Source organism: Somniosus microcephalus, chromosome 6 (assembly GCF_052327205.1).
Source record: "Somniosus microcephalus isolate GS21.2 chromosome 6, FLI_Smic_1.0, whole genome shotgun sequence".
Classification (NCBI taxonomy): domain Eukaryota; kingdom Metazoa; phylum Chordata; class Chondrichthyes; order Squaliformes; family Somniosidae; genus Somniosus; species Somniosus microcephalus.
The window spans coordinates 204,707,033-204,725,185 of NC_140992.1; the positions used below are offsets into that span (position 1 = coordinate 204,707,033).

The 18,153-nt window shown below is 45.3% G+C and overlaps 1 protein-coding gene across 3 annotated transcripts in view; it reads left to right on the top strand.

Annotated features, from left to right (window-relative positions):
* The window catches only part of fhod1 (formin homology 2 domain containing 1), a 510,535-nt gene that overhangs the window by 482,117 nt on the left and 10,265 nt on the right, over positions 1-18,153 (top strand). For all 3 annotated transcript variants that reach the window (XM_085991267.1, XM_085991268.1, XM_085991269.1), the window contains 2 exons: positions 14,012-14,165; positions 16,608-16,784. In XM_085991267.1, coding sequence (XP_085847393.1) covers positions 14,012-14,165; positions 16,608-16,784 — 331 coding nt within the window. The remainder of the gene's footprint in view (positions 1-14,011; positions 14,166-16,607; positions 16,785-18,153) is intronic.

Sequence of the window (18,153 nt, forward strand, 5' to 3'; positions counted from 1 at the left end):
TGCTGGCCTTGCCAGCGGCGCCCACATCCCGGAATGAATAATAGAAAAAATGAGGGTTTCTGGGCTGAGATAGGAATGGAGGTGGGCGATGTTCCAGAAGTAGATGTTAGCAGTTGGGATCTCAACTTGGGGGTTGAACAGGACAGTATGGTTGTAAACAGTCTGGTTCAACCTGAGACAGTGTGCAGGGAGGGGGGTAGAATTGGAGCTAAACATGACTTTGGTCTTCCTAATGTTTAGCTGGAGAAGTTACGACTCATCCGAGACTGGATGCCGGAGAAGCAGTCTGACAGTACAGATGTAGTGAGAAGTTTAAATGAGGGGCTGTAGAGGTAGAGCTATATTTCTAAGGTATATGTGGAAACTGACTCCATGTCTGCAGATAATGTCACCAAGGGGCAGGATATAGATGAGGAAGAAGAACAGAACTTTAAATAAATAAGCAGTTTTGTTTGATTGTTCCCTCTGTAAAGTGCAATTTCACTATGAGTGTTTCTTTAAGGTTCTGTTCCTTTTCCTGAGCTACCTGCTATGTCTTGCCTCCTCTAAATAAACAAGAGGAGAAAAGTAAAGGGCAGATAAGTCGAGACTCTTTTTGGATAAGGTCTCCAGATTGGTGTTGACAGTGGCAGCTACCTAGATGCCCTCTCGCAAATAACTAGTAGCGCAGAGAGGATTTGGGCTTCTACGTGGATTACTACAAGCTCAGAGGGAGCTGTAACACTCTATGTTCACATGGGATGAGTAATCACTTTTTTCAAGAAGAAAGGGTCGGCCATCTTGAAAATCCTGTTGGTGAGATTGAACAGTGCAAAGTCGGGCTTTTATCTGAAACCGAATCCTTTGTTGCCATGAGTGATGGAGCTGGACCGAGGGTTATGTTCATTGACTTGATGTGATGAGAAGGACAGAGAAAGAAATGATATACAGTGTTGAAGTTTGTCCACCAAGGCAGGCCATTAAGTGTAACTTTTGCTACAAGGCCTCCAAATAGGAGGTGTTTACCACAGGATTCCTGCACCCATCACCTGCTGTTGATGAAATGATCAGTTCTGACAGTTTAAAAAAAAATGTTGAATTGCAATAGGAATTTATGGTCATTATATTTAAAATATAAGCACCATTGAAGTAATTCCTTTAAAGTGGCTTTCAGAGTGTAAAGATGCAAGTCATGGGGAACATTTGCAGAATTTATGTCCTGCTAACCTCAACTGGTTGGAATGAATTCTGTATTCCATACATGTGAGAGATCAATTTATTTAACGGTTATTCAGACCAAACAGGATAAATAAAATAGTTTCCTGTACAAATCTATTTCACTTAGCTTGATTGTTTTTTGCCCTGTGGTTGTCTAGGAATGGAAATTATTTCAGTAGCTGTAAACATCAACAATGCCCCTACCCCAAGTATCTGATTTCCTCTTCTTATGAGTGACGATCAAGACTCAGTATGGGTATTATTATTGGAAAGTTTCTAAGAGACTCCTATATTATTTCTGTCTTCAGAGCCTTGTAGAAATTCTTCTAGCCCGGGATGTTTCAAGGCTAAGCCTTGCAGCAGTGAACTGATACACAGTGGAAGAATTCTCTGCAAAGGCACTGCAGACAAGATTAAGGCAGAAACCCATGGGATCCGATGTATGTAATATAGATAGATGCGCACACTCTGGGATTTGGAATGTAAAACTGGTACAAATTATTTTGTAACAAGGTGTATGATCTTTTTATTTGAAGTTTTAAAAAAACCTTGGTTTTTATTGTAGCCCAGCTAGACTCAGAATAAAGAGGTACTGCAGCGTTTGTTGCTATCTACTGTGCTTTAAATGGAAAGGTTTAGCATCTACATTACCACTTGAGGACGCTTCCATTTTAGAGAAGTTAATTTAGCTACCAGTAACTGGAATTAATTGAACCACAGTAGTGGAAATGCCGACAATTTCTATGAAAGTTTTGTAATCTAACGGCAATTGAAGGGAGTGAATTTGCAATGCGGGAGGCTGACCTATGCAGGTGTTCTGTTTCTAAGGGCTTTGGCCTCCTGGTCTGCATGAGGTCATCTTTTAAAGTCCCCAAGTACCACTGACATTCTGGATGTGCACTGGGGAGGTCTGCATAGTAGCTTGGCACTGTAGATCAAAGCGAGCTTCTAAGTGGTGAATTATGGGCTTGTATTTCCTCTCTTGAGGGCTTGAATATATATTCAAGAGGCCAGGGCTACCTTATCAGATTATAATGTTTTGGTAACTGAAAATTCAGTGAAAGACGAGTTAATGCCTTGGAAACCTGCAATAGTTACAAATTCTGTGATTTGAGTATGGCCTGCGATGTGCGATGTCGTGACTGGAGTTCAAGTTTTCTTCCCGCCCCCCCACAACCCCCAAGACATATGTGCGGCATAAAAACTGAACCTCTGCACTCTCCAGGTGCCGATTTTGGTTTAGGTATGGGATCGCTGCTAAAGTCTGAAATATTCCTTGGAAAAGCACCAAGGAGACGCCTAGGGAACCGAGACAAAACAATTGGAAACCCAAGCAACATGACCTGGGTCCATCTATTATTTTGTAACATAAATATAAAAGATCAGAGAAAATTAGTTTCAGATAAGTGTCCATGGTCCAGTGCCAATTCTTCCGCAGAAATTAAGACTAATTTTGTAACTTAAACTAAGGATAAGGAAGTCACGTAAATTGTATTGCTATTACATCCCAGTTGAATGCATTGAGGGTATCTGTAAGGCCATCTAATTAAAACAGTGGACGTGCAAATAGTCGTTTATTATGTTTACATTTTAAACCTGCCTGAGCTAACAATTTGTCAGTGAAACAAATTTTCGCTTTCCAAAATACGTTGAGCTGACACAGCTGCCAATATCAAGGACTGAAAAACTCATCATGTTTAATTTCAGCAAGTGATAGCAAATACTATGGCAACCACTGCTACATAATTTAAACGTTAAGTTATATAAGCAGCACTACTGCTGAAAGCTGTGTCCATGTGTGCTCTGGGGAGTAGTGCAAAGCAGCTTCATATATTGTAAGCTGGAAAATGATCGTTGTTCCTGAGTGATGAGAGACCGCTGACTAGCCGTAAGGTAGTCCTTTGTCCTCAAATGGAGCCATCACGTATCTCCATTACTGAAGCTGCCTCCAACAAACTGGAGTTTTCTTTTTCATGCCAATAACCTCTTTTCCCATATAACAACTCTGAATTGTTTGTAAATTCCACATTCATCTAACACTTGATTATTCCTCCCATTTCCAGGGACGCTCTTCTAACATCTCTCTCACACTTCTGGATAAGGTATAAGAAAAAATTGGTCATCAGACAACTCCCATCTGTCTCTCCCTCCATTGCAGCCTTTCTAGACTTCTCTATTTTATTAATACTACTGTGGTCATTGCTTCTCTGAACTTTTCTCACTTGTTCCTCCCAAGCTTCACATATGCTTTCCTACATCCTCTTCCTACATCCTCATTGTTGAAATCAAGAACATTAAGTTATTCTTTCCCAGAACCTGTAAATATTCATCTCCTCCCCTCCCTCAACCTTCCCTTTCTTGTATAATCGACAGGCTTTTAAAAACCAAGCTTGGCACCACCTAGTCACGACACTGTGATTTACCTCATGTTCTCTCCTACTGTTTTCAATCTTGGTGGTGCCCTATATTATCAGTCCAGGTTTTCCAAACCAAACACCAACAGTAACTCATTCATTTTAAATGAGTTACTAATGACATGAACAATCGATTATCCTGGGCTTTGGTCGTTCATTTAGGTTTCTCCATTTGCAAGATATTTCCATCTGCCAGTACAATTCTATGATTATATTGTGGCGGAGCCACCAGGGGGACTCTGATCTAATGTACATAATTATCTTTAACAAATTATTAGCTACAGAATGAATCTGTATCTTTGTTCATATCATTGCATGTACATAACGCGGTCCCTTTAAGAATGAGACCAAACGCGATGACATCATCACGTTGATCACGTGATACTCCAGCGGCGGGAAAACGTGATGACGTCAGGCTGGGGAGCCGCCCTAGCCAGTCCTCGTGGAGCCAGCAAAGAGTACAGACCTGTAATTTAGTTCTCCTGTGTTTTCGTGTTAAACTCTGTTGAATAGTATTAAACATCGTTTGTTTGATAGACTGACTTGACTTCAGTCCTTTAGTTAGGAATCTAGCCATTCCTACAGTGGTGACCCCGAATTTTCGTGAACAATTTTCGCGGAAGAAGCGAAGCGTGACGAAACATGGAAGCGAACTCCGTGGCTTTGAAGCTCCCACAGTTTTGGGAACAACAGGCGGCCTCCTGGTTCGTCCAAGCAGAAGCACAATTCGATCTCCGAAATATCATTGCGGATCAGACCCGTTACCTTTACGTGGTCTCCGCACTCGACAGCTCCACGGCCTCACGGATCATCAGCCTGCTCGAAAACCCCCCAGTTGACAGCAAGTATAATACTCTTAAAGTGCAGTTAATACAGGTCTTCGGGCTCACGAAGGTGGAGCGTGCCCACCGGCTACTCACTTTGCCCGGGCTTGGCGATTCCAAGCCATCTGAGTTAATGAGCCAGATGCTCATGCTCCTTGGCTCAGAACCACAATGTTTCCTCTTTCGGGAGTTATTCCTGAGTCAACTACCCGAGCAGGTTCAGGCTGCCCTCGCCAGATCGGAAGCCACAGATTGCGCAGCACTTGCTGCAGAAGCAGATACGATTTATGCGGTCACGCAGCAATCCTGCGCCGCCACGAGGCACCCCTCCCCCGCGAACGCTGCCCCGACGCCTCCATCCCCCGGCTTGTGTTTTTACCACGCCCGTTTCAGCGCGAAAGCCAGCTGCCCTCCCTGCAGTTTCGCGCCTAAAAAAAACCCAACATCAACACCAGCAGCAACTCCAGAAAAGGAGGACCGAGTCTGAGGGGTGTTCCACGGCCGCGAGGGCGATTGGAAATTCCGGGAAGCTCCTCTACATTACAGATTCCCTCTCAGGCTGGCGCTTTTTATGCGACACCGGGGCGCAGTGTAGCATCCTTCCTGCCTCAGCACTCGATATTCAGTCTGGGATGCACGGCCTCTCCCTCGAGGCAGCTAATGGCGGGGCCATTCGTACCTTTGGCAAACGGCGGGTCCAGGTGTGCTTCGGCGGGCAACGGTTTCAGTGGGAATTTATTACAGCCAAGGTTTCGCAAGCCATCCTCGGCACGGATTTCTTATGCGCCAACAGCTTCTTGGTGGATGTAAGAAATCGTCGATTGGTCAACGCGGCCACCTTCCACTCCATCCCTTGCTTCCGCAGTTCCGCAACGTCGCACACTGTCTCCTGCGCGTTGTCCTCGCCGGACGAGTTCACTCGCCTATTAGGTGAATTCCCGGAGCTGACCAAGCCCACTTTCTCCTCAGCCACTAAGCATGGTGTCAAACACCACATTACTACGACTGGCTCTCCGGTTTACGCACGAGCTCGGCGCCTGGAACCCGGCAAGCTCGCGGCTGCGAAAGCAGAGTTTGTCACGATGGAACGGCTGGGGATTATTCGCCAGTCGAATAGTCCCTGGTCCTCGCCTCTCCACATCGTCCCGAAGCCCGGCGGTGGATGGCGGCCATGCGGGGACTACCGACGCCTTAATGACGTCACTACTCCCGATCGGTACCGATCCCGCATATACAGGATTTCTCCGCCCATTTTCACAGAAGATTCGCAGAAACCCCACAGTGCAGATAGAGGCCATTTCGGCCCATCGAGCCTGCACCGACACATATCCCACCCGATCCCCGTAATCCCTACACCAACACATATCCCACCCTATCCCTGTAACCCCACGTATTTAATCCCCCTAGCACTAAGGGTCAATTTTATCATAGCCAATCAACCTAAGCTGCACATCTTTGGACTGTGGGAGGAAACCGGAGCACCCGGAGGAAACCCACGCAAACACGGGGAGAATGTGCAAACTCCACACAGACAGTCACCCGAGGCCGGATTCGAACCCGGGTCCCTGGCGCTGTGAGGCAACAGTGCTAACCAAGGAAACTCAATCTTCTCCAAGGTCGACCTCGTCCGTGTCTACCACCAAGTTCCCATACACCCGCAGGACGTCCAGAAAACGGCTGTCATCACTCCCTTTGGACTGTTCGAGTTTCTACGGATGCCATTTGGGCTCAAGAACGCTGCACAGGCTTTTCAACAACTAATGGACTCGGTCCTGCGGGATCTTCCCTTTTTATTTGTCTACCTTGACGACATCCTGATAGCTAGCTCTACCAAAGAGGAACATGTCTGCCATCTCCGCACCCTCTTTCGCCGCCTCAGCCAACATGGCCTCATAATCAACCCGGCCAAGTGTCAGTTCGGCCTACAACAGATTGACATTTTGGGCCACCGTATTACTTCGGAGGGCGCAATTCCGCTGCAGTCAAAGGTCGAAGCAATTACGGCATTCCCAAGGCCGCAGTCCACCAAGGCTCTTCAAGAATTCCTGGGCATGGTGAATTTCTACCACCGCTTTGTGCCCAAGGGACTCATGCAGCCCCTCTACGAGGCCCTCAAAGGCAAGGCCGGAAAGGATACTATAGCCTGGACGGTCGAAATGGACAGCCCTTTCGACAACAGAAAAACCGCTCTAGCCAATGCAACTATGTTGGCGCACCCTCTGCCAGGTGCCACCATCGCCCTTACCACCGACGCTTCCGACTATGCCATAGGCGCTGTGCAGGAACAGTGGGTCAACGGGACGTGGCAACCACTGGCATTTTTCAGCCGCCAACTCCAGCGCAACGAACGCAAATACAGCACTTTCGACCGGGAGTTGCTGGCGCTGTTCCTGGCTATCCGCCATTTCCGTTTTTTGTTAGAAGGACGTCCCTTCACTGCGTTTGTAGATCACAAACCACTGACCTTCGCCATGGCCAAGACCGCCGAACCGTGGTCGGCTCGACAGCAGCGACAGCTAACTTTCATTTCAGAATTTACGACAGATGTCCAACACGTAGCTGGCAAGGACAACTTGGTAGCTGATTGCCTTTCTCGCGCGACCGTACGGGCGGTCCAGCTGGGCATCGATTATGCCCTCAAGACTACCGATCAGGCATCCGACCCTGAAACACAGGCGTATCGCACCAACACCTCTAGCCTCCAACCGACCGATGTGCAATTCCACACTGCAGGCACCTTGTTACTCTGCGATGTCTCCATGGGAGATCCCCGCCCGATCGTTCCAGTCGCCTGGCGCCGCAAAGTTTTCGACGCCATACATGGGCTTTCGCATCCTGGCGTGAAGGCATCTCAAAAATTAATGTCAGCTCAGTTCGTCTGGAGAGGAATGCATAAGGATATCCGCGACTGGGCTAACACCTGCGTCGTCTGTCAAACGTCTAAGGTGCAACGTCACGTTAAGGCCCCATTGGCCACGTTCGCAGTACCAGAACGTCGATTCGACCATGTCAACGTGGACCTCGTCGGGCCGCTTCCACCGTCGCAGGGGTTCACACACATCCTCACCATGGTCGATCGTACTACTAGATGGCCAGAGGCAGTTCCTCAGGCGTCTAATACGTCCGCTGATGTCGCCAGAGCATTCCTCTCCTCGTGGGTCGCACGTTTCGGCGTTCCGGCGGACATTTCTTCAGACCGCAGTCCACAGTTCTCTTCTGAGCTCTGGAACGCTGTGGCCCAGGGTCTCGGCACCAAGCTTCACTGCACCACGGCCTATCACCCGCAAGCAAACGGTTTGTGCGAACGTTTCCATAGATCGTTAAAGGCATCGCTGAGGGCCAGCCTCCAAGGCGCCGGATGGGTGGATAAGCTTCTGTGGGTCATGTTGGGTCTCCGCACGGCACCCAAAACGGACCTGCAATCGTCCGCCGCGGAGCTCGTGTACGGCCAGCCACTCCGCGTACCAGGAGATTTCCTGCCGCTTCCAACTGAGTTGTGGTCCGCAGCCGACCAACTCAGCAGCCACTGGGAAACAGCCAGGGCTTTTGCGCCTATCCCAACTTCGCATCACGGCCTTCCATCTTCACACGTACCAGCGGAGCTAAAGAATGCTGAATTTGTATTCATTCGTCATGATGCCCATAGGGATCCGCTCAAGGCCCTTTACACAGGCCCTTTTCGCGTACTGGAGACAGGCGACAAGAGTTTCTCTGTAGACATCGGTGGTAAACCCGACCACATATCCATTGACCGTCTCAAACCGGCACACCTGGACATCGACCGGCCAGTAGAGACCGCACAGCCACCACGACATGGTCGACCTCCCGCTGCATCCACGCCAGACCGAAGGCTTCCATCCGCCAGCCCGCCCGCTGTTCAACAACATCCACTCCAAGAATACAGGAGTCGCTCTGACAGGCTTGTCAGACCTCCTAGTCGATTGACTTTTACTGTTAAAGACAATTCTGGGGGGGAGCATGTGGCGGAGCCACCAGGGGGACCCTGATCTAATGTACATAATTATCTTTAACAAATTATTAGCTACAGAATGAATCTGTATCTTTGTTCATATCATTGCATGTCCCTTTAAGAATGAGACCAAACGCGATGACGTCATCACGTTGATCATGTGATACTCCAGCGGTGGGAAAACGTAATGACGTCAGGCTGGGGAGCCGCCCTAGCCAGTCCTCGTGGAGCCAGCAAAGAGTACAGACCTGTAATTTAGTTCTCCTGTGTTTTCGTGTTAAACTCTGTTGAATAGTATTAAACATCGTTTGTTTGGTACTTGATAAAAAATAATACATTCATTGTTAGATGATGATTCTTGTATTATCAGTAAATTGTGCTATTTGGTGAAAAATATTAAAAGTGAATGTGAGGCAATCTGGTAAGTCGAGTGGTTGCAACAGGGTTTACAAACTTAATGGTCTCAAGTTTAAATCTCTTGAGTGTCAGTTAAATTTTAGGAATGGGCTGTTCTCAGCGAAGTTATTGGATGAATTATATACCATTAGAGGGCTTCCTTGATTACATCTGTGGGCTACCCAGTGTGGAACTCTTGTCACACAGATAAGTAAAGTGCCAGGTTTGATCCCTGAGCTAATTTAGAGGATCTCGGCCAAGGTAGATATAGAAACGCTAGTTAGCCTTGGCTTATCAGTGAAGCTTCCTGACCTTTAATGCTCACCAGACACACCGCTGCAAAATGGACAGAGGACCGATCAGGGTTGAATTGTTTGCCAGCGCTCATTAATGAATAAAGAATGGCTGCTCTGTCAAAGTGCTGGAGTTCTTCTAATGCTTGTGAACCAAAAATTTGTAAGCGTCATCAGCAGAGGAAGCAACAAAATTGCAAGCATATAAAGATGATTTCTGTTGTTGCAGGAGATGGAATAAGGTGAAGAAAGAAAAAAAAATCTTGCATTTATATAGGACTTTTCATGACCTCAGGACGTCCCAAAGTGCTTCACAGGCAGTGAATTACTTTTGGAGAGTCGTCATTTTTGTTTGGTAGGTAAATGCAGCACCCCAAATTAGTATTTCAGTGATGAGATGGATGATCAGATAATCCGGGACAAAATTAATTTTCACTTGGAAAAACATGGGTTAATTAATGACCACCAATGTGAATTTGTTAAAGTCAAGTCTGACAAACTTGATTGAATCATCTCCATTATTTCATTGAAGAACTCAAAGCCCATCATTTCAAAATTGGCAGATGACACACAACTTAGAAATGTAGTAAATGGTGAGAAGGATAGTACCAAACTTCAGGAGGACATCGACAGATTGGTGAAATGGGCAGACACATGGTAGATGAAATTAATGACTAGAAGTGCGAAGTGATACATTTTGGAAGGAAGAATGGGAGCCAATATAAACGAAATGGTACAACTTTAAAGTGGGTGCAAGAACAGAGACCTCAGGGTTCACAAATCTTTGAAGGTGGCAGGACAATTGATGAGGCTGTTAAAGCATATGGGTTCCTTCACTTTATATATAGAGGTATAGAGTACAAAAACAAGGAAGTTGACTAAACTTTTATAAATCACTGAGTCCTTAGCTGGAGTATTGTCCAATTCTGGGCAGCACACATTAGGAAGGATGTCCAGTCCTTGAAGAGGGTGTAGAGGAGGTTAACTAGAATGGTACTAGGGATGAGGGACTTCAGTTATGTGAAGAGACTGGAGAAGCTGGGGTTGTTCTCCGGGCAGATGAGGTTAAGGAGAGTTTTAATAGAGGTGTTCAAAATTGAGGGGTTTTGGCAGAGTATAAATAAGCAGTAACTCTTTCCACTGGCAGGTGGGTCGGTAACCAGAGGACGCAGATTTAAGATAATTGGCAAAAGAACCAGGGGGAAGATGAGAATTTATTTTTGTACCCAGCAAGTTATCTGGAATGTGCTGCCTGAAAGAGTGGTGGAAGCATATTCAGTAGTAACTTTCAAAAGGGAATTGGATATATACTTGAAAAGGAAAAATTTGCAAGACTATGGGGAAAGAGCAGGGAACTGGGACTAATTGGATAGCTCTTTTGAAGAGCTGGCACTGGCACAATGGGCTGAATGGCCTTCCTCTGTGCTGTACAATGCTAAACTGTGTTCATTCAGGGATGAATGTTAGCCAAGACATTGGTAGAACTTTCTCCTCTTCAAAAATATTGCCTTGGGATCTGAACAGGCTGGCAGGGCCTTGGTTTAATGTCTCATCCAAAAGATAGCACCTCTGTCAGTGCTGCACCTCTCAGTACTGCTCTGAAGTGTTAGCCTAGGTGATGTGCTCAATTCCTGCATTGAACCCCTTCTGATTGAGGTGACAGTGCTAATACTGAGCCAAGCTGACACTTTTTATGTAACTTGAAACCCTTGCTCTGGAAATATGGCTCCTGTTAAGTAACCACAGACTACTTCTGGCAGTAGGTAGTGGGTGCACGGTGGCATAGTGGTTAGCACTGTTGCCTCACAGCGCCAGGGACCCGGGTTCGAATCCGGCCTCGGGTGACTGTGTGGAGTTTGCACATTCTCCCCATGTTTGCGTGGGTTTCCTCCGGGTGCTCCGGTTTCCTCCCACAGTCCAAAGATGTGCGGGTTAGGTTGATTGGCTATGATAAATTGACCCTTAGTGTTAGGGGGATTAAATACGTGGGGTTACGGGGATAGGGTGGGATATGTGTTGGTGTAGGGGTTACGGGGATCGGGTGGGATATGTGTCGGTGCAGGCTCGATGGGCCGGAATGGCCTCTATCTGCACTGTGTGGTTTCTGTGGTTCTGTGGTTTGATAGACTGACTCGACCTCAGTCCTTTAGTTAGGAATCTAGCCATTCCTACAATATAAGTAACTTCTCAACTTAGAAAAAAGACTTGTTATACTGAAGGTGGAGGTGTGGTTTCTACTTTGCTAAAGCAGGGACCAAAAAGACTTTCAAACTTTTGTTTTATCCCAGGATTGGTTGTGATTTTTTCTTTTGATGAACAGTGCAGTTGCTCACACACAAGCTTATGTGTACTGTGTCAAACTAGCTCAAAAATATTCCCTTGAGCAACATTTGTATCTCACTCTTTTTTTGTAAACATTATCCATGTGTTTACATTTACAAACATTATAGAACTATTAAAATAATTTGTATGATGACATAAACCCTACCAGTGCCTATCTAATTCTAGTGCTGTTACGTGTGAGAAAAGTGTCCAAAACACTTTACAAATCCTCAAGGAATGTTACAACCCCATCAATTAAAAGTACATAGTTGTTAACAAGTCTCATTCATTGTTTGCAGGAACATTACAATCCAGAAAACAATGTGGGCTACAAACCAAGGTGGGTGGGTTACAAACTGAGCCAAGCAGTTAGAGAGACCAGCGATTTGGTTGTGTAATTCTTGGAGTTTTTCCCTCCCCACTTGATGTGGAGAAAGTTAAAACCTTCCTTGGAGCTCTCATCTCAGGGCCTGGTTGATCAACTGTCCCCAAACTCAACCCACCAACTGATTAGGAGGTATCTACATTTTCTCCCAGTTGTATTGTGAAGAATAGAGGGTGCAGGGGGGACCTCACTCTGTGCATTATTACACAACAGCACTCAAACAAAAAAAAATCATGACTTTTTAGCTCACGTGCAATTTGAATTGAGTTTGACATACATACAATTTAAATTTTATACCAGAAAAATTCAACAAGAACTTACTGGGTCTCTGGTGAGTGTGTGGGTCAGGGTGACAGGCACAGGACCTGAATTTTCCTTGCTGCCCACAAAGGATTTCTGGCTATAAAACTGAAGAACATATGCCCTGTCTGATTTTTTAAAATTAGATACTAAATAGCAAAATGTCCATCTCTGTTTTATCATTTAGCTCTAGGCTGGGTTATACTGGTGAGGTCACTCTGACCTAAAGAAAGTTTTTTTTTGTTTGTTTATTTTACAAGACCTAATGTTCATCTCAATGCAAGGTTATTTTTTAATTACTCTTATCTGTACCTTTTGGATTGTTTCAGTTATTTCATATGCATTTAGCCACTGCACACTCAGCCTTTGGTTAATCACATCTCAGGAATGCAAAACATTAGCTGTCTCAGTACAGCAAATATGTTCAATTCTTCCCGACTGAGAGGATATATAAGGGACAAATGGGGTCTCCGCTTCCAGTGGAGGCTGCGTCCGCGAGAAGCGCATTTCAGAAAAGGCTACAACACTGTCGCCCCGATTACCCGACCAACGGTCCCCCATTCTGCAGGGGTCACGATTCACCCCTATAGTTAGTGGATTATTCCATTCTCTTTTCATCAAATACAACCGCACTGCAATTAGTAAAAGTGCAGACTGTGAGATTAAAGGAGCATCGTTTTACTGGAAAGTTGTCAACGTTAAGTGCAGAGTGACACAGTCTCATCACTGAGTATCTTTGTTTAAAGAAATAAGTTGATAAAAGAATTAAAACAGGCCAGTGTGTTAAAACAGTGATGTGTGGATGTTGGTTGTGTGATGAGGGAAAAGCCCAGAGATTAGATTTCAATTTTCAGTGTTCAAAAAGTACTTATGGATGAGGGAGGCCATTTGGCCCATCTTAGCACATTCACCCAGAAAGACCCCAACATGTCCCCATTGCAATATGCAATTATTTTTTGAAGAATTCCCAGGTTTTTACCTTCACTCCTCCATCCTACACTACAACAGTGACTACACTCCAAAAGTACTTCATTGGATGTAAAGCGCTTTGGGACGTCCGGTGGTCGTGAAAGGTGCTATATAAATGCAAGTCTTTCTTTCATCCATGTATTAATTACTGTCTGTGTGTGTATGAAGAAAATCCTGATATCTTAAATTTCCCTTTTATTAGTTTGAACCTGTGTTCCCTTGTCCAGCTCTCGTAATTTAGTTTAAAGTAGTTTTCCAGTTTATCTTTTCCGTACCATTAAACTATCTTAAAATAACTCTAAGATCACTGCTCAGATGTCTCCTTTTAAGGCTGAAAAGCCCAAGTTTTCTTTGGTCTTTCTTCAAACCTCTGGCACATGATCAGCCTTCTCTGCACTGCCTCCAAGACCCGAGTGTTTCCCTTGTGTCTTGGCGACCAGAACAGGACACCAGAAGGCTGACCAGAGCACTGCGGTTTGATCACGATCTCCTCTGACTTGTATTCTACTGTTTTAGCTATGTAATTAAGCATTCTATTGGCTTTGTCAGTTGCTGGTTTGCATTGGTTGAACATGTTGAGTGTCAAGTATTTCCCTCACAAAGCAATGTAAAAGCTTACTAAAACAAGCAACAAAGAAGTTTGGTAATATGGTAATATATTTATAATGTGCTGTCCAAACTCAAAGTGAATGCTTTATGTGAGTCACCTATTAATGAAGAGGCAAGTAACCTTGCACATTATATCCACTTAAGGACATGGGGTCTCAAAGCCTCAAATATTTATATTTTTATATATAATGTATATAGTTTTTTGCCATTAATTCATTATATTTTTAGGTGTCAGGAAGAGACCAAAACATTTTGGCCTTGATGAGCACGAACAAACCCATGTTATGTTAAAAGTCTAACCGAGCCATGTTTCTCTTTGCAAATTATTGCAGACAGCAAAGTTCTCTACCGCAGCTGGTAGTGCTGAGTGCAGCCGAGCTCCTGAAACTCCAGATCACCAGCTTCAAGCAGATGAGGAACACGAGAACATGAAAAATATTTTGACTATACCAGAGCCACAGACTCGAAGGAGCAGAGGCAACAGATGTGAGCTATTTTCCTTTCTTTTCATTGGGAGTGGATCATTCCATGCTGTTTCTTTTTCTAGTGTGTCTAGCCAGAGCATTTCAGCATTCTGCATGTCTTGGACTGTATAAATCCAACACAAGTCAGCTTACCAACTTACAGTGTGAATGTGGGTGAAATTCTCTCCAACCTTCAGGTCTTTAGACTTCCTTCATCAGAGTTTATTTCAGGATTTAGCACTGTTCTATTGCATCTTACAGGGTTCTGAATGAAACAGTTTAAAATCCTATGGGGTTTGCAGCTGTAAAATTTAGTTACACACTATACAAGTAACTATAGAATCTTTCCCTTCCTCACCTGATAGTAATGGTCCATGCTGAGGCAACAATCCATAGCCATTGGTCACCCTCCAGTATCATGTCCAATTACCATTTTTTTCATTTGTGAGTCAAAATGGTGAGTATTGGCAGGCAATTTGACCGTGGTGGGCATCATAGCCAAACTAGATCTTGCCCTTATCTGACATTCACAAATATGTAGTATCGGGGGATGGGGGATCTTAGCTACAAGAACAGGTTGGAGAAGCTGGATTTGTTTTCATTAGAACACAGGAGGTTGCGGGGTGATTTGATAGAGGTGTACAAGATTATGACGGATTTGGATAGGCTAGACGGGGAAAGGCTGTTCCCACTAGTTGATGGTACAAGGACTAAGGGACACAGATTTAAGGTTTTGGGCAAGAGATACAGGGGGGATGTGAGGAAAAACATTTTTACACAGCGAGTGGTGAGGACCTGGAACTCGCTGCCGACGGAAGTGATGGAAGCGGAGACACTCAATGTTTTCAAGGGGAGACTGGATAGGCACTTGAGGGAAATAAACTTTCAGGGCTACAGGGATAGAGCGGGGGAATGGGACTGACTGGATTGCTCCACAGAGAGCCGGCATGGCCTCGATGGGCCGAATGGCCTCCTTCTGTGCCGTTGTGACTCTTTGGGGGAAAAATTGAGTATTGCCCATTTTGGGGCGCTAATCTCGGCCGGGCACAAAGTTTAGCGCCCAGTCCTAATTATTGCCTCCGACTGCAAAGTTTGCCTCTATCGCCCCTGGAGGTGATTTGAGCGCTAAATCAGGCACTACACACCTCTCTTAAGGCACTAACGTCAGGGAACGAGGCGCTACCTCAGAGCGATGGCGAAGCTCAGGTGATGTCAGTTACCATGGAAGCCAGACAGACTGGTGCCATCCAATTCTTAGAGGGGAGGGGCCATCTTGCTAGCCAGCCACACCCTGCCCATTGCAGCCTTGAATCTCGGCCTGGAAAGACCTCTAAAGCAATTGTGTTGGAGCACTAATGGAAAGGCCCAGGGAAAGAGTTTGGCGCTTAGGAACCTCAAAAGTGGTGCTGAGGGACAAAACTCCTTAGGACAGCGTTAAATCTTTCCAGACGTCTCTCTCCCTCTCAACCTGCGTGTACCAACAATTTTGCCGACAAGAAAAGGCAGGAAGCGCCCGCCTTTAAATAGCGCTCTCCCAGCCCCTTCCCGACTTGAAAACTTTCTCCTCTACCTGTCGTTCTTAGCGGCAGGCGCTAAGGCAGGGGGCGCGACTCAATATCCGGTCCGGGGCGTTGCACACTCGACTGACATCATGATCTGCTGGCAGCAGGTGATCGTGACGGTAGTGTTTAGCGCCACCGCAAAACGACTGGTCAATTTCGCGAGCGACGTTAAGTTCCTAGTGCCTCCTAGAGGCGCTAACGGGAGGCGCTAACCAACCAAACTTTTCCCCCTATGACTCTATGTACTTTCCTAACAGGGATCCCTGGACAGTGATCAGGGGCAGGAACCTTGGCTGATTAATGTTTTTCTTTTCCCTAGCACAGGGGCCCTGAGGCCAATGCTAGCTCCCTACTGCCACTATGGCTCAGATTTGCTAATTCTAAGCAGACTGAGCATAAAAAATGAAACCACCTTATTTTCCGTCAGTTCAATATTGGGCAGTGCACTTCCCAACTGAACCAGTGGGGGAGCTCCCTGTAGAAGGTTTTGAGCAGGATCTTTGCTGATCGGTTTTCGAGAAAGATGTCAGACCAATTATTCTACAAAAGTTCTGGATAAGTGGTAACCATCCTTTGACTACAAGGCAAAGAAAGGCTCAAGGTGTCTATTGCATTGATAGTATTGCTAAAAAAAATCCACAAACACTTAACCCTAGTAATCTATATTACTGATGATTGTAAAGGGATGAGAATCTAGTTTCGGTGTTTATTGGATACAACAGATGTACCAGTTTGCACGTACTTGTACTTGCAAATAGAACACACAACTACTACAAACACACCCAGATTAGCAGAAGTGTACTTTTGCCATCTCTTTAATCACAATATGCATTACAAAAGTCTGCACTTCTAGTAGTTTTTACATGTTACTGATGTTTCTTTTTTCTTATTGGCTCTTGCAGCTATTGGAAGGGTCAGTCCACCAAATCCCTCTGTCCCTAAAGATGAAGCAGCAAGTCCAGCTGACGATGCTACTGATGAAATCATGGATCGCCTGGTAAAATCTGTCACACAGAATCCCAACCAGAGGCCATCTACCCCCAAGGAACGCAAGAGATCAAGAGCAAACAGGAAATCTTGTAAGTATCTCTAATGATTGGGGGTGGGGGTGGGAGGGAAGAGAGAGGGGAGTGATTATGTTTCCCCAGGACTTTGTAAGGCTGGGAAAATGAAGCAAATCTACTTTGTGCCATTGATTCCTAGTAGGATGAAACTGTTTTCATCAGAAGCATGACTATATCTGGTAGAACAGCCTAATGTAATAATTGTAACACTTCTACGTAAGCATTCCTGCCATTGTTTATATTGAAATATCTCATAGCAAAATTTAATTCTACATGCAAGTGTTTTTTCCTGCTATTTTAAACAGTAAGAATCCCTTCCACTCTTGCCTATCCAAACATAGCCAGAGCATCTCCAGCAATGGCTTCCCTTCCTGCCCCTGCTAATATGTCTGATTATGCCTCTGCGAAACGCCTTGGGACATTTTTCTACGTTAAAGGTGCTATATAAATGCAAGTTGTTAAAATGAAATCATTTGAGGCAAAATATTGTTTCTTAAAATCAAAGTGATGGATAATGAAATGTCACATCTCTTGCTGCAACGTCTGGTCCTAATCATCAGAGGTGTAATCTTTGTGTTGGTCAAATGGTGAGCAGAATTCTAGCTCAGATCAACAAAGGCCAAAAGCAGTGATTGATCTGAATTGAATGTGTTTCTGGCCATTGTAAATAGACATTGGCTCAGCCTGGTCATGGATTTAGCAGAAGGAAGGTGAAGGATCCCTTTCAGAACATTTGCTTTGCTATTTTTATTGAAAGGTAAAATCAGAGTTTGGGTGAGATATTCTTTTCAAGGAGTCGGGTAGGAGGCGGGACTACAACTTTCGGGGTTGTAGTCCCGCCTCCATCGAGTTTTAGCCAACCCACGCATTTTTCACTTGATTGACCTCAGCAGGCCAATTAAGGGCCACCCGGCAACAGGTGATGTCACAGATTGATATTTCATCTGTCAAGACCTTTTGACAGATGAAATATCAGCGTTTCAGAGCTGTTTGAAGCTGTCAAACACTGACAATCTGTACTCCAAGTTAATCCCTTCCTCTCAGGCTGATTTAGAGATCTCCCCGGAACAGAAAGCTGAATGCTGCAATTTTTGACAGCGCACAGCCATTCTGCTTTCAGTGTCGGTGAGATGAGGGACTCCCGAGACCTGAAAGAAGGAAGGCTGTAAAGGTATGTAAAGATTAGTAGAACTTTTTTAAACACTTTACACACACCAAACACACTTACCTTTGCACTCATGCACCCATCACTCACCTGAACACCGGACATCTCGACCCCTCCAAGCCCTTCATCCCGACGGCCCGCCTCCTCTAACTTGGCGTGGTTTGGAGCCGTCGGGAATCCCACACTTCAACATTAAAAATAAGGATTAGGCTAAAAACT